The sequence below is a fragment of the Penicillium macrosclerotiorum genome (assembly GCF_028827735.1).
Source record: "Penicillium macrosclerotiorum strain IBT 26536 chromosome Unknown utg000003l_segment0_segment0, whole genome shotgun sequence".
Classification (NCBI taxonomy): domain Eukaryota; kingdom Fungi; phylum Ascomycota; class Eurotiomycetes; order Eurotiales; family Aspergillaceae; genus Penicillium; species Penicillium macrosclerotiorum.
Genome location: NW_026643083.1, coordinates 77,684 through 93,913, shown reverse-complemented (window position 1 = coordinate 93,913; position 16,230 = coordinate 77,684). Strand labels below are relative to the sequence as shown.

The 16,230-nt window shown below is 51.2% G+C and overlaps 5 protein-coding genes across 5 annotated transcripts; 1 reads left to right on the top strand and 4 right to left on the bottom strand.

The window, feature by feature from the left end:
• Positions 1-135: 135 nt before the first annotated feature.
• On the bottom strand, positions 136-1,856 carry N7462_002917 (putative aldehyde dehydrogenase; the record flags this gene model as incomplete). The annotated part of the gene is made up of 4 exons (XM_057074643.1): positions 136-420; positions 498-1,203; positions 1,281-1,731; positions 1,808-1,856. 4 exons carry the CDS (start codon positions 1,854-1,856, stop codon positions 136-138), a joined length of 1,491 nt encoding a protein of 496 aa, XP_056934148.1.
• Positions 1,857-2,828: 972 nt separating this feature from the next.
• N7462_002916 (YoaK family protein) lies at positions 2,829-3,759 on the bottom strand (the record flags this gene model as incomplete). The annotated part of the gene is made up of 3 exons (XM_057074642.1): positions 2,829-3,418; positions 3,530-3,559; positions 3,627-3,759. 3 exons carry the CDS (start codon positions 3,757-3,759, stop codon positions 2,829-2,831), a joined length of 753 nt encoding a protein of 250 aa, XP_056934147.1.
• A 1,529-nt stretch (positions 3,760-5,288) lies between these two features.
• Positions 5,289-6,397, top strand: N7462_002915 (isocitrate lyase/PEP mutase family protein; the record flags this gene model as incomplete). Its single annotated transcript, XM_057074641.1, has 3 exons — positions 5,289-5,498; positions 5,555-5,702; positions 5,775-6,397. The coding sequence occupies 3 exons, from the start codon at positions 5,289-5,291 to the stop codon at positions 6,395-6,397; spliced, it is 981 nt and encodes a 326-aa protein (XP_056934146.1).
• Positions 6,398-8,358: 1,961 nt separating this feature from the next.
• Positions 8,359-10,545, bottom strand: N7462_002914 (beta-N-acetylhexosaminidase; the record flags this gene model as incomplete). Its single annotated transcript, XM_057074640.1, has 1 exon — positions 8,359-10,545. The coding sequence occupies one exon, from the start codon at positions 10,543-10,545 to the stop codon at positions 8,359-8,361; it is 2,187 nt and encodes a 728-aa protein (XP_056934145.1).
• Positions 10,546-11,240: 695 nt separating this feature from the next.
• On the bottom strand, positions 11,241-15,718 carry N7462_002913 (uncharacterized protein; the record flags this gene model as incomplete). The annotated part of the gene is made up of 8 exons (XM_057074639.1): positions 11,241-11,437; positions 11,500-11,907; positions 11,992-12,365; positions 12,457-12,703; positions 13,442-13,519; positions 13,637-14,112; positions 14,182-14,856; positions 14,922-15,718. 8 exons carry the CDS (start codon positions 15,716-15,718, stop codon positions 11,241-11,243), a joined length of 3,252 nt encoding a protein of 1,083 aa, XP_056934144.1.
• Positions 15,719-16,230: the final 512 nt, after the last annotated feature.

Sequence of the window (16,230 nt, the reverse complement as noted above, 5' to 3'; positions counted from 1 at the left end):
CCATTCTTAAATCCTAGTCATTGTTGCTTTTGCGGGGATTGTCTGGTGATGTAGAGAGGCGGGATAGGCCAGCAGGAAAAAAAAGGAATTGGTAAATAGATAGATTTACACTCCATCATGCACCATGCCACAGGATCAGAGACGAGGAAGAATATGATGTTTGACCGATTTCACCGTTGTCCACCCTTCTAACGCATCCTCACCCATGTCGCGACCAAACCCACTCTCCTTAACACCGCCAAAGGGCACATTGGGACTCAGCATTGCCCACGCATTTACGGTCACCTGTCCTGACTCTAATGCCTTGGTGACTCGATGGGCGCGGCTGACATCGTTGGTAAAAATGGCGGCGCTGAGACCGTGGTGAGAGTCATTGGCCTTAGCAATAACTTCTTCCTCGGTGGAGAATTTGGCAATGCTCTATCGGGCCCAGTCGTATTAGTGTATGTGATCCGTTTGAATTAAATTGTCTCGCCACGTTCAGAGAGGGAACTTACCGCAACGGGGCCGAAGATTTCTTCTCGCATGATTGTTGCATCCTCGGTCACGTCAGCAAAAGCGGTATTCTGAACAAAATAACCCTTGTTGCCGATTTGCTCTCCACCAAATAACAGGCGAGCACCCGACTCCTGGCCTTGTCGGATATAATCCAGTATCTTCCGGTGTTGATCCCGACTGACTACAGGGCCTTTCGTCGTCGAGGGATCTAATGGATTTCCGGCGACCGAAGGGTTATCTAACGCCGCCTTCTTGTATGCTTCGATAAAACGTTCGTAGATTGATGCCTGGACGTAAATGCGGGATCCTGCGGCGCAAATTTGGCCATTATTCGCGGTGATACCGATACGGGTCCACAGCAATGCGTTTGCCAGGTCACAATCATCGAAAACAATAGATGGCCCCTTACCCCCGAGTTCCAGACTGACTTTCTTCAAGTTCGTCCGAGATGCCGCTTGAAGGATCTTACGTCCCGCTAGTGCACTCCCGGTGAATGCGACCTTACGAACTTCCATGTGCTCGGAAAGGGCCTGCCCGGCAGTGGCTCCTTCGCCAGGGACAATGTTGACTACGCCGGCGGGTATACCGGCCTCCTGGACCAGCTGCGCCAAGCGCTGAGCGTAAAGGGGGGAGAGCTCGGAGGATTTGATGATCAAGGCATTCCCGGTGGCCAACGCGGGAGCAAGCTTCCAGATGGTGATCATGCTGCCCGTTCATGACACGCCATTGATTAGCGGTCCAATTACTCCGATACCATGAGATGACGGGTTAGATAAGCTTACAGAGGAGCATTCCAAGGGACGATAGCAGCACAGACTCCAAGCGGTTCTCGATGAGTGTAGGCAATGCCGCCGTCCAGCTCGAGGACCTTGCCATCAATCTTATCGGCCCAGCCAGCATAGTATCGGAGGCAACCCGTCGCCTGTGGAATGTTCATCCCAATCGAGTCGGCATACAGTACGCCGGCATCGACTGACTCCAAAGATGCGAGTTCCTGCGCATCCCGCTCAATCAGATCCGCAAGTTTGAGAAGTAGTCGACCCTTGGCGGGCCCTGACACAGCCTTCCAGGCTTCAAACCCTGCTTTTGCGGACTGTACAGCTTTGTCAATGTCCTCTTTGCCAGCAGCCGAGATGGTGCCGAGGGCCTCACCGGTGGTGGGATTCTCCACCTGCAATGTCTGACCAATACAGGACGGCACAAACTGATTATGGATAAATAAACCCGTCGGAACTGCTCGTCAGACTTTGCTTAGCCTCTCAACAAGACAGGAGAATAGAAGCAGGGGGGTGACTGAGCCGGGGTTTACCTGTGATTTTGCGACCCTGTGCGCCCACGACTATAAGGGAGTTGGACATGTTGAAGACGAGGAATCAGAAGTCAGGGTGACACGTCGCTCATAAGATCATACGCTGGAATTTGCTTTTGCTCCTTGACCTCGGGGCTGACTCCATGACGAAGGCGCGTAGGAGCAGCCTTTTGAGTCGCGCTGCTTCATTGGAATCTCGGAACTTGGGGCTGCGGGGGTGCTGATGTCCGCGCAACGGATGCGGTGGCGGCCGCAACACCGCGCCTAATTCCGCGCTGCGTTCCGGGAATTGTGAGAGTGGAGATGGATCAATTGCGATCTGGAGCCAATCCGACGGGGCATGCGAGTGTCTGATAGGAAGCAAGGGTCCGTTCCGAAGCTCAATATGAATACTGGCAACGCGTGACTTCCGCGATCACTATTGAATTGCTGGTTCTCCTGTTCTGGAGCCCGCAATCCCTCAGGGCCCTCCTTTCGGTCGAAGGTATATGAGCATGCAGGAAATGAGATGCGAGGAAGCAGAAAGGGAGGCCGTAAACAATAATAAACAACAATAGTCAACTAATCTGTACCGATAATACCTGGTTTTATAAGATAACTGGCCGGGGGAACGAGAGAACGAACGAGAGACTCAGGCCTCAGGCCCCAAGGCATCAAATCCGACACGGGACGTTCCGATTGCTGCCTGGGAAACATGGCCTCCGACGGATGCCCTGTCACCTCACCTGAACTACTTACTAACTGAAGTCACTAAACATTCAACCAGCTCGACTTGCCAACTATCATTCCCCTTCCCCTTCCCTATTCCCCTTTACCCCTTCCACTGTTTTCACCTACACAGTTGGTGTGAAGTCTGAATCCAGTGAACCGGACGAGCGACATACGTGTCCCGAACACAATCCCTAGTTGCACTGGTAGCGGGATAGCCGACATCTTGCATCTCCTAACCTCTGCCAGCTCCTCTTTGCTCGAAGCAGACCTGCCTTACGATTCCATGTTTAATGGATCCAGGGTTCAGGGTTCACGGCTTGGTTCGCCAGAATCCCCAGGCAACAACCACTAGCATCTTAATGCCTGCCGATAACCACAGAATTGGGGTAATTTGCGCCGTTGCTTTGGTCACCCAACCACCAATAATTGCTCCCAGCAAAGTCAACACAAATGCAATGACCCGTCGATCGCGCTTTTCATTGCGCAATAGAAATAGCTTGGGGTCTGACATGAGATCGCATAGGAGACTGGTGATGACCACCGTGGGAATCTCGTTAAACCCCAATGCACGGCTCGCCACGATCTGTCCTGCTGACTGAAGACTGAGAAGGACAATTGGGACTTCTTGATCCCACCTCGTGGTGCTCGACGACTGGGCGCCGTCAAAGGCACTGGAGATGACTCCACCTTGGACGAGGCCGGCCGTGATGATAATGATCATCGACTGGAGGAGAAAGGAAAGCATCAAACTGCCACGTCGGCGGGCCCCGATTATGCGACTGAGCCGCGCGAACAGGAAGCAGCCGAGGATGAAACATCCGATAGATGTCAATGAGCGAGCCCATCCATACGGACGAGGGTTCTGGTTGGAGGCACCCAACCCAACGAAGATGGTATTACCTGCAAAAATGGTGAAATACCGGCAATCAATACGACTCTCTCAGACTCGGAAAGGAGATCACAAAGCCGAATAAGCCACGAAATAGGAGGAAGCAAGAATGATGATCATACCTGTTTGCATGGATACGAAGGTGTTGTAAGCTGCCCCAGTCAATATGTCAATGTGATGATTCAATCCAACCCAGCCGACCTTCAATGGCGAACGCACCATTGTATATCGTACTATCAACAAGACCGGAACTCAAGCAGCATGTAAAGAGCAGGAGGTCGGCATGTCGAGGCTCGACTTCATCTTGAAAAAAGCGAGACAGTCCAGGCAGTGCTTTTTTGTCTTGCTCCATGATTGCGAAGGCCTGCAAATATCCAAGCGATGAAAACGTTGACCGAGCAAGGCATTCAAAAGGATATCACTGGAACCGAATGGGCGGGGGATGCAAGAGACTCGGAGAAAAAGAGAGTGCCAAGTACAGCTATCGGACCTTTCCCCTCTTCCGTCTTTGCTTCTCATCTAGTCATCGGGAAGCTGGTGTGCTCTTGTTGTCGCCGAGTCGAAACAATCCTCCACTTCTCCCGAGACGCCAGAAGACAGAAGGAGGGGGTAGTGCTGATCTCTGTTGGCCCTGAAGGTCAATAAAGCCGAGACAAGCACTTGCATAAGCGACTGCATGATAAGACCAGCCACCATGATGTTTACGTCCTCATGAAGAATTGGTTCGGCTAAAATGAACGGGGGTTGATTGTCCGGCCCGCTCTCCAGCTCGGAGACTTCTCTGCACGGCGAATGCGTGCCCAGCCCGCCAAGAAAGACTCGGGATGAATCGGTCGTGATGCCGAGATCCTTGGCGCGGTGTCTCGCCCCGAGTCCACCATTCCGCGGAGGTGTGCTACCATCGCGACTTCTCACGGGCAAAAAAGGGGCTGGAAAGATTTGTTGCACGCTGATATTATTTTTCGTTTAGGGGCCCCGGATCTAATGAAGCGGACGTGGGGCTTAAATTCAATCGCGAAGATTTGGGCTAATGCTCCGGGATGGGTTTTATTCACGGAGGAGAGACGGAGTCCACTGATAGCGTTGTCGGCACATCCAAGGCCGCTGGCTGTTGATCTCCCGAGGGCTGCACTACACACAAGGCTTGGCGAACCGGGGGTAAAGCGAATGATTTGGTCGTTGGATCGAGACAAGATTATGCTCCTCACGTTTCCTCGCAACTACTCGCCAACGTGCATATGCAGGTGAGAATACGACGCACTTTCACCACCACCATCATCTGCAGTTTGCAATCGTCATGCCTTTGTGTCTTCAGATTGATTGATTCTCCTCCCATGATCGGTGGAAAATGTCAACAAAATTGTCCCGACTCATATAGCTCCGTCTTATTCGACGGGGTCGACGGGGCGATTGCATTATCGACACTCTCGATCCCTACACGACCCCTGTCCGGTTACCATATATTCTTCTCTACGCGGAGATTAATCAAACCATTTCGGTTTAGATATCCTCTCCACAGGCCTGGTTAACGCGTATTCTTTACGAATTTTGCGTGGGGGTTGGCTCTGGGCCGTCAAGTCACCTGGATTCGAAGGTTAGATCGGTGCTACCCAAGAAAGATCCAAAGTTCAAATGTCCGCTTGGCACATGTCGGGATGTTGCATCCCCAAGACCCCAACAATTATCCTAAGAGATTACCTTGTGATCTTCGGATATGTGTTATCTATTGCAGATTCGTCAGACTTTGAAACGGGAGAATACCATCCCGAACAAAGCGGCTGAAGATTATAAATAACTGAGTGTATCCCTTCAAATGGCTCGCATCAAACCTTTCACCATTCATAGCCAGACACAAAGATTGTTCTTCACAAAATATCCACAATGACCATCACAATCACGGTTGAAAAAGATGGCTACTATGAAGTCAACGGGACACGACAAGAGCCTACTGTCTCTCTTTTCGTCATTCCAGCTGCTTCTAAGCTTCGTCGAATGCTGAAAGATACACAAGAACTGATCGTGTGCCCTGGAGTATATGACGGTCTCTCGGCTCGAGTTGCTATGGAACTTGGCTTCAAAGCCATGTACATGGTAGGACACTCGGTCTGAATGAAATTTGAAGCAGATACTTATCATATTGTTTGTAGACAGGTGCTGGAACTACGGCTTCGCGACTCGGAATGGCAGATCTTGGCTTAGCCCAACTTCATGATATGAAGGTTAACGCTGAGATGATTGCCAACCTTGACCCCTTTGGCCCACCTCTTATTGCGGACATGGATACGGGTTATGGAGGTATGGCATCCAAACCTATCTAGGCTTTACTCTACTTTATCTGTTCGAGATTCCTGATGTGTTCGAATTCAGGGCCACTAATGGTCTCTAAATCGGTCCAACAATACATTCAGGCTGGCGTGGCTGGTTTCCATATCGAAGACCAGATTCAAAACAAACGATGCGGTCATTTGGCAGGCAAGAAGGTGGTAAGCCAGGAGGAGTATATAACCCGTATCCGGGCTGCCAAATTGACGAAGGAACGATTGCATTCAAATATCGTCCTTATTGCAAGGACAGACGCTCTACAGCAACATGGCTACGATGAGTGTATCGCGCGCCTGAAGGCTGCACGGGATATCGGAGCTGACGTAGGCCTCCTGGAAGGATTTACCTCAAAAGAGCAAGCTCGCCAGGCAGTTCAAGATTTGGCTCCATGGCCTCTGCTTCTGAATATGGTAGAGCATGGTGCCACTCCAGTGATAACCACCAAAGAAGCAGAGGAAATGGGGTTCCGCATTATGATATTTTCTTTCGCGTCGATAACCCCGGCATACCTGGGGATTCGATCAGCCTTACAGCGACTCAAGACTGACGGGGTCGTTGGGATTCCCGAAGGCCTCGGTCCACGTAAGCTATTCGAGGTGTGTGGACTTATGGATTCTATGAAGGTGGATACAGAGGCAGGGGGTGATGGTTTTGCAGACGGTGTTTGATACGAATCTTCAGTAACTAGTCCTTGACTTTATAGTAAAACTTTGATATTCCGCGACTGAATTGAGTCCAGAACAGCCATTATGAATCTCGTAGTGAAGCTATAGTAGGCTATTTTAGATTGGTTGTTGTGCATTGTCGTGTTGTGCTCAAGAGGACCAATTTCACGACTTCTTCCCCAGAAAAAAAAAGTTTTCTATAATCTATATATATCATTGGCCATGAGCCCTATGTGATAGCCTCGGTGAGAGAGCCTTTATCTCCCACAACTATACTTGTGCTCTTCGATGAAGGATCGTCCAGCTGGCCTGTAAGCAGGCCGATAAAGTTGGCTGGGGCACCCGCCTCACAGCTTCGGGTCAATTCCCTTGCGATATAATCATTTCAAGAGGCTCCAATACTGGCGTTGAATGTGAGCTATAGTACTGTGGGAAAAACTCGATATGCTGTGCTGTATGATAATATGTTGTTATCTTCGGTAGCTTTCAAGCGAGTGAGATTGTCGTTTTGGCCGTAGCTGCCCACCAATGATTTTTATCTGAAAGAAACAATTATTTCAAAGGTCTAATGAGTTAATTTACCTTGTACCATGACGCATGGCAACTAACTCAAGTAATTAAGGGTTCGCCACAACCAATAATTAGTTCCATACTATCACGTGTGACCTAGCTTCCTCTTTCCAGTCACTTTCTATTGATCTCACTCTGAGGGGCCCAGTAAACTTAGGCTGGCAATAATTGGACTTTTAAACGGAAGTCTCTTAAGTTTTCATGGCTTTCATGTATTCAAATGAATCCTTGCAAAGAAAATCCGAGAATCCTCCTCGTACACCAAGCCATCAATAGGCTGACCAATCAACTAGTAAGGAGATATCTATAGGCTGATAGGAAAGAGCATGCTTAGTCCCGGTTGATCCAGGAGGTTAGTCTTGATGTTCGTCGTCAAATTTATTAAATGGAAGCGATGTGCGTAAGCCCTAGTAAATCTCGCGGCATTCGCGGGAAATAAACCGAGGTATAGGGTCACCTTCATCCTCAAAGCTGTTATTTGTTCCTGGCTATTTTGGACATCGTGAATAGCATTTGCTTGATAAAGAATATCGTTGTCATAGTTTCGCAAAAGATGTAAGAGATAGGCTTTCGTATATGTACACTTCGAGATGTTTAGTATTTTAGTACTGCCTTCGTTCTCGATTCTTTAGAGTCGTAATACTGATGGTCAACTGGGCATTTAACACGCGTGTCCAGTTATCAATGAAAGACAAGAACAAAGATAAGGCGATAACGTTTGACTCGATAGCCCTTTTTCGCAAAATATGCAGCGGCGAAGAACCTCCCATGACACATTTTTTAACTTTTTTAACTTATCAATGTCATCTGTAGATCTGACCTTAGGATTAACCTTGTCAAGTTTTGAGATTTACTCTCATTGGTATTGGTAGTTCAGTAGTTAGTTTACTTTGATTGTGTATGGCCGAAAACACATGCTGGTTTTTGGAATACTAGAATTCCCGAGTGATCCCGCTAAACCACGTGACATATAAACAGTATCACGCCTTCGTGTTTCAACATTTGTCTTGTGAGGAAATAACCTCTATATAGTACCGATAAGGATATTTTCATACCCCGTTAGCAGGCACCGAGACTGAAGCTCCATTTACATTCGCGGCATGTTAGATGTGTCAAAGTCCAAATAAGAATGTATCTTATTGTGATGTTACAAGAATACGATTCACATAAACCAGAATTAGAATGTTGCTTTCCTGATGAGTGTGAATGAGACTATTTGTCCGTCTGAACCCAGTTCAAGGCAATGAGATAGGGGTTGTGTAGTATCTGGTCTGGACAGGGAGATTCTACGCCAAAAAGACAAATAGAGGAAACCTGCCGGGTATATTTGAGCCAATGAGATACAATTAATCAAAGTAGTGGAGGGAGAATCAAGCCTCGTCCAATTTGAATTATTACCAAGGGAGGTGATATGAAGAGAGGGTCAATCTTTCTAGACCTGTTCCATATATCGTCTCCAGTGGCGCAACAAAGGCCATCTGGCTCCATGAGTAGACCTGATTTTTCCCGCCGTATACAAATACTTCAAATCTCCCAACAAACTCTCGGTTGACCCACACGCGACTGCCTATGGCCGGGTCAGTGGAAATTGTGATTTGGCAATTCATAGGGATGTGAATAATCTCATGTGTCGAACTTGTTGCATTGGCCCAGATCCGCCCTCGTTCGATAGGGTCAAATCCATCGGTTTCTGACACCGCACGAAGGGGATAGGGCCAGCCATCCGCGGTGAAAATCAACTGGCCATTAGAAGACAAGGCAAGTGTTCCATCGCCAGACACTAGAGTAAAGGGGCCGGTTATATCGAGCTCAAGGGTGTAGTTCATCCCTTTGCTTCCATATCCCAATTGAGTCTCCTGCTTGCTCTGCGAATGGCGTGACTTCTGCCAAGAGATCAATGGGCTATGGAAGTTACTAGATGGATGGAGCAGCCGCCGATCGAGATTTTGGGAAACGGCCTTGGATGTCAGGATCCCAATTGACTCCTCCAGAGTTGGCTCGTGTAATCGCGGGCCACGGCTACCTGACCAAGCGCGGGAGGCAACGAGGGGAATTCCGTTGCGAATCGCATAGTAGGCCTCAAGTTGCGTCGTTGCATCGGGGCCGTTGTCATTCCATGCTGCCAGAATAGCACCGCGCACGGCCTTTGTGAGTGGCTGCTGGGTCACATTAACGGGATTGAATAGCTGGGGGGTCCACTGCCAGCCCTTTTTATCGGCAAAGTTCAGGACACGGGTGTTGTTGAAGAACTGGGGGTACGGGGCGGGGGTGATGGGAACGTGGTTATTCTTTAGAGACATGTAGGCCCACCAGTCTTCGGAGTTGATGATCTGATATCCTTCCTGGGCCAGCCCCACCGGATCGGACTGGCCGTATTGCCAGTGCTGAATGGTGATGTTCTTGTGGATGACCTCGGTCGTGGATGGCTCGTATGTGCCCCAGATGCGGATGAACTTTCTATGGCTTTGATAGATAAAATCAGACATCTCGTTAACAAACCCAATGTAATCATTGGCAAGCGTCGAGTCATATTCATCGGCGCCGATGTGGACCTCCTTCGTCTGAAACCACGGGAGAAACTCCGCCCAGATGGATTTGACGAGAGGAATAGTGTCGGGATGTGAGAGGTTAAGCAGATCATGCGACTCGAGCGATAGCTCGGGTCTCCATTTGGTCACTGACAGGCAGTGACCAGGACTTTCGATTTCGGGGATTACCGTGACGCCTCGCTGGGCACAGTGCGCCTGAAACTCCTCAAACTCTGCCCGGGAGAGGGTCTCGTTCTCTCGCTGGATCAGCGGTTGCAGATGGGGGGAGTCTGGTCGGAGAGAAAACTGAGAGTAGACGTGCTCCCAGGACACGTTGGGTCCTCGGCTAAGGGGATAGTTGTCGGTCGCGTGGTAGTGGAACTCGGATAGCTTAAAGAAGGAGGCATAGGTGCAGAGGTCTTTGAGATAGGCTGGAGAGTACCATTTGCGCCCAGCATCCAGCATGAATCCTCGCGTGGCGTAGGCCGGCGCATCGTGTACACGACCCGCCGGAATTGAAGGCTCGGTGGTTTCACTCAGGAGCAACTGTTGCAACAGTGTCCGCGTCCCCCACCACATACCGCGCGCCCCTGAGCCCTCGATCACGACCCGATCATTCTCTACCACCATTGTATATCCTTCTTCGGTGGGCTTTCCATCCTCGTACGTAAATTGGGATGGGGCCCAGGAGGATCGGCCGAGGAACACGCCCGTCGCGTCGCGGGGCAGCTCGCCGGCCGTGCGAAGCTCCCAGGAGGCGTTGGTCACCTCTTGGAGATCATCACGAAATGTGCACGCAAATTCCCAGACCGATGGTGGGATAAGCGTTAGGCCCTCTTGATCCTTCCACGCTGCGAAGTCGGCCTGCACGTAAATCACCTTGTTGGTGGTGGCCACGGAGAATCCGCGAGGGGCGCCCTGTTTGTGGACATCGATATCAGCATGCACCAGGTCTACCGGAGGCAGTAATTGGAGGGTTGGAGGAAGTTGAAGGGATTGAACGGTCTGCAAGGCCGAAGCGGCCGTCGCCAACAAGCACCAGTGCCAGCGCATAATGACCTTTCATAGCTGATCAATGTCCAGGGAGGGGATAGAGGCAGTTTCCCTACATTTTATGGTTGGACGCAAGGGACGATGTCGATTGTAGCGTTACACTCTTGGAGAGCAATGATCGACATCAACTAAGTATCAACTGAGGGTACCGACTGAGGATCCACAAAGCATCGATGGTCATGGAGGAGTTGAGGACTTGGACAGCTCGCGAACACGAGCAGGAGGAGCCCGTCCGAGAAGCGCGGAAAAGGGGAAATTCGGCGCGAAACGTGGGATGATGAGTGGGATGCGGGGATGTGTGGAGACCAACGCCGTCCGGGGGGCAGAGTAGCATTGGAGACGAGAGCGCTCAGGGATGCTAGTAACACGTCGAGTAACATTGCGAGTCCTATGGAGTTGATTGCTTCAAGTTGCATCGCGATTTCTTGGTCTCTTGGCTCTTCCGCAAAGGGCTTCCACAAGTCCGGTGGGTTCGGACTCTACCCCCACCTCCGAGTTTCCAGGTTCTGTATAGATCAGGATTCGACGATACATTCAGTTTCTCTTCTACTGCCCCTAATTGACCTCGGAGATAGTAAATACATCGCAGCCACTGCCCACCGGCGTCCTGTGTTCCGTCCTCGCTCTGGTCGCGCCTCCGTCCGCTTCGTCAGCTGGATGAACAGCTTCCCAGAGAATGGTGGCTCGCCATCCCTTTAGAGCTGCGCAAGAGACTTGCCCTTCCGACTGGGCACATGGAACCAGGCCTGCTCAAACCCGACGTTGCGTGGCCACCGCGCCGTCACGCGTTGGATCTCGGGCGACATGAGCCGGGGATATTCATACTGCGCGCAGATCATCTCAGTTTCCCGAGCGACCGACTCGCGGTTGAATTGCTCGGCAGAATCAAGGACTGGTAGAGGGTCAGGGAAAGGCTACAGCCAGCGGCGAAGGAAAGCAGGAACAGCGGCTTACTCATGTGGGCAATTGTGAGGAATTGCTCTGGACGGGTTAGCAGGAAGTGGGGATCGTGCTGGAAAGGCATTGAAATCTCGGCGGCCGTCGCGATACCCCGAATCAGCTTTGCGAGGTGTCCATCGTCTGCATACTCACACGCTCGGTGAAAGATCGCCGGCCATGACGAGGGCTGCTGGGGCTGATAAGCAGCCAATTCGTCGGGTCGCAACGCAGGAGCCCCGGTTTGGCAGTACAGCATTAGATCCGCCCGGCCTTTCCATTCCAGCAGCCGGCATTTCACCGCGGTGGAAATCCATGGGGTGTGGGTGAGAACTGGCCATAGGGAGCCCGCCGTGACAGAATGCATCAGGAAAAAGTCGAAGCGAATCTGTTTCTCGGGGCGTTGGGCGAGAGCGGTCCAGTACACTATCCGAAAAGAGGATTACTATCGTGTCTAGTCTAGCGTAGCTTTGCACTAGCTTCACATCCAATCCGCTTCGCAGTACATACCGGTTGAATTGAGCGACTCGGCAGTCTTGCGATGCAGCTCAGATGGCTCGACCTTCCATGATGCAATAACGCGCAGAAATTCGTCTCGTGCATGTGCCAGAAGCCCGTCTTGGATCTGAAAAACCCCATACTCGTATTGCATCGCTCCCCGAAGTGTCTTGCTGCCAGCGATCTCCCGTTGGAGATCAATGAGGCTTCGGGATGTGTCAGATGATTGTGCGACTTGTTCTACCATGTGGAGAACTTCGCCAAATGACGAATCGTGAACCGCGGTCAATGCGAGAGCCTCAGCCGCGATGAGAGGCTGGTCAAACTCGATGGCATATCCAAGGTGAATCGGGGAGTGGAGAAATCCTGATATGTAAATATTCAGTCTTGAAAGACGCGTGAATCAGAGTCCAAGCCGTACCACTGAAGAATCGACGCAACATATCTTCGGCTCTGTCATCTCCTGAAAAAAGATACTCATTTACGGTCCTAGCAACTCCTTTGTGGCGGATTTCATTTTGAAAGAACGCAAAATAATCATCATAGTACTTCCCTTTGCCTAAACAAGTCTTGAATTTGGTTGAATCGGCAAAGTCCAGCACGCGGCGAACATCAGGAGGGCGCGTGCGGCGTTGCGAATCGACAGCCAGTCCATAGGCTTGCTCTAGTTGGCGCAAGGTTCCTCCTAGGGCAAATAATGCTAGGGTATGGTGAAGAATATGGTCTGATGATTCTCAGCAATCAGCATTATATCAGATTTCCGTCCGACAAGCCAGGTCGCTTACTATGGAGTCCTAAGTTGTGGATGTAGATGTGATAGTTCTCATGATTCTTCTGAAGAATTTCCGATGCTTTTGCCGCACAATTGGTGTCAAACGGGTGCACCTCAAAGGTACCTCTCATCAGCCTGCGTGTGGGGATGTCAATCTTGCTATAGGATCCCATATTAGGCGTGGCTACCAGAAAGCTCAACAGCATGGGCAAGATCAAGGGTGTTGTGGATGTCCTCAGAGCAGACTAGGTCCCCTCGTATCGTTTCTCTCACATGATCACGAATGTTGATCCAAGCCCGCGGCACGGCTCGTCCGGAGGATTGCGGACATGCCGAGCTGCCGCATCCCCGCACTCCCCAATCCACCGGTCATGGGGGAATCAAGTTGCACATGTGGGGCTGCTATCGATGATACATGTGGGTACAATGCGGGGGTCGAAATATCCAATACCTACCAGTGATCTGGCAGAAGGATCGAAGCGGAGGCGCGATGAGGACAGAGGAGTGGTTAACGATGAAAATACGGTCTGCGACAGTCGATCATCAACTCGTGGATGTGTCATGGATCGGGGGTTTTGGTAGGGCTTTCATAGACTTCCTGTACATGGGGAGGAAGAACAAATGTGTCTGCTAGCCCAGACCAATGCAGGGCATCCAGTCGCGCCAGTCCTAGTCTAACAAGAGGAAAACTCTGGCTTTGACATCGCAGTACCTGAAGCCAAGAATCGACCAGCTGCTTATCCCGTGTCGCATGCGCCGTATTAGGCGCTTGCACGAGGAGCAGCATGAGAAAGTTTGAAACGGTTGCGAAGCCAATACGTGACCCTTGACCTATTAGTCACTGCATATTATCTAGTCCGTACAGCAGGCCGGCGGATGACTTACAGGAATACCAGAAACCGGTGAAATCGCTTGGTGTGAGTCGTCGAGTGAAATTAACCATGATAGAAGCGCATTTTTCGGCAGCATGTAGAGTGACTTCACTGGTGCCGGACGGGTCGGATGTGGAAATCTCAGATAAATTTTCAATGGCGCAGACATCCGAAAAATCCAAGACAGGATCATCCATAGGCAAGGGTGAGCCCGTCGGCATCTCCTCCAGATCAAAGATCATGGGCGGACTAGACGACCGAGCCAAAGGACGTAGCATGGCACGGTAGACATAAACCACAAGTAGTAAGTATGCAAAGTGAATCGATGTCGGGTATGGCGCAAGTCCCTGGACAGACTTGCTCCAATTGGGAAGACGGAACGATTCCGGCAGAGAGGAATACCACTCGTTGAGCTTTTCAAGAAGCATCCGGCCAAACTCGGCGGAGGAATTACAATCGACACTGAGGACTTGTGATGCTCTCAAGGTGCTATATGGAGATGTGGTTAGTCGCATTTGTCTTGTTATCAATACGCCAAGCACGCTTGTGTCAACTTACTAGAAAGTCTCATGAATCTCCTGCGCAATACGTGCTAGGTTGACCAGATATCGAAACGGGATTTCGGTGTCACATGAACATGTCGAGAAGCCTTGGCGAGGCCCAACCAAGAAATCGCCCTCATCCAATTCGCTCACATCCCATTCTGCCGAGTGGATGTAAGGTGGCCGGCCCATAAGCAAGCTACGCCATTTGTCTTCGGCGTATACGGCCCACCAGAGACGACGCCGTAGCCGCTTCTCCCACGCTGGGATTCCCCACATCCGGCATTCGATATGAACGCCGAGCGAACATGCCAGCCCGACTACTTGACCCACAAAAGACCACAGAAAAGGGGTATCGGCGGTCGTATAGCGAGCATCATCCATCAGGTGCTGGTGTAGGTAGAGTAATGCCGCCTGCAAAACCGCCAGTCGTGGGCTATGGATTTCTTCACTGATCAGTTCATACACCATCCGCCACAATTTCTGGGTGGGCGAGGTGTGGTATGTACTGAGAACGCAGAGGTAGTCATCGTGGGCAATGAATGAAAAGGCAGATGCATAGATAGCCGCCAATAGATGCACTGGCACCTTTGCCAACGCCACAAGCTCGGGTAGCTGACATGACGCCGAGGTCAATCCTAGTTGGGACCGTGAGATGACAGGCAAGGCAGGGAACACATACTTGACAAACCTGTCACCCATTGCGGTTAGGATAACTTCGTTTCTTCACAGCGGGGCGAATTGGGCATCACTCACAGGGCAACCAATCGTCTCCCATACTCAGGGGGGACGAGGAAATCGAGCTGTTCACGCGTCGCCTCGCCCATTCCAGCTCTGGTCTCCTGCTTGGCCGTCGAGGACAAATCCTCGGATGAGATCATGAAATGGATCGGAATCCGCTGGGCTGTGGGCACTCCTCCGGCATTGCGATAGTGGACTTTGTAGAAAAGCCTCATTCCCGCATCATCGAATTGACAATGGCGTAGCAGCCATGGATCCGACTCGGATGAGGCCCCGAACAATTGCGCATAGCCATGATCGAGTCGGTCAATGCTCTGCACGAACTGGGCAGACGGCCGAGCGGCCAGCAAGATCCCCGAAGCGGGAGATGGGCCCCCAACTTCGCCGAAGCCAAGGGAGGAGAATGGGCGCCCGGCGCTCTCAGTTGGGCTTCCATGCGGCGATGGGTCCTGCAAGTTTTGGATGAAAATTGGTTTTTCCGGCGGCATCACTGGCAACTCGATGCTGGGGTCCGTGAATGCAACGGATTCCGACAGACGAGTCCGTTTCGGCGGTGGCCTGTCGAAGGTGCAATCAAGCCGAGTCGCCCGGCATCGCTGGCAAGGAAGGCCATCATCGGTCTGGCAGCCGAGTTTTCGGGCCCGGCATTGGTCGCATGGCCGGTGACGTTTTGAGCGATACGGCCGAGCGGAAACAAGAGAGGAGATCTCAGAATCATGCATCTCGAAGGTCGGCGACAAGGGAATGGAGGATCCAGGCGACACTTTAACCTGCTGGGAAGGGGTTGACGGCCGGCGAAGATGACCGTCCATGGCCGGTGGGCGAACCTCATGGTTCGGCAAAGTCCGATCCATGGAAACATCTGCCCCCGGCGGGCGCTCCAGGGAGTATCGTCATAGAGAGAGTCGAGCTCGCCCCAGAGCCTGCGGCATTGGTCAGTCATCCATATCGAGTAACTAGAGGTATCGTAGTATCGAGAGATACTCCTCGGCGATCGAGTCTCCACTCTCGGCCACGATCGGCGAGCCGCCAATCTTCGTCGTCGACTTGACACCGTCGCCGACGTCACCGCCGGTAGACAAAAGAGTCAACGTGGATGAAGAGCACAGGGTATTGGCAATTTCTAGCTACCTGATCCATCGTAGCTGGTGGTTAAACAATGTAGGGGCAGGCTTTATAAACTCGTAGTTTCAAAATCTTCGCAGGCCAACGAAAACTTCAGCAACACTTTCCTCCTCTCTGCACCATTAGAGAACCCCCTAGCCGCCGATTGCAGTGAAATTCTACCAATTCTACCAATTCTACCAATTCTACCATGTCTGCT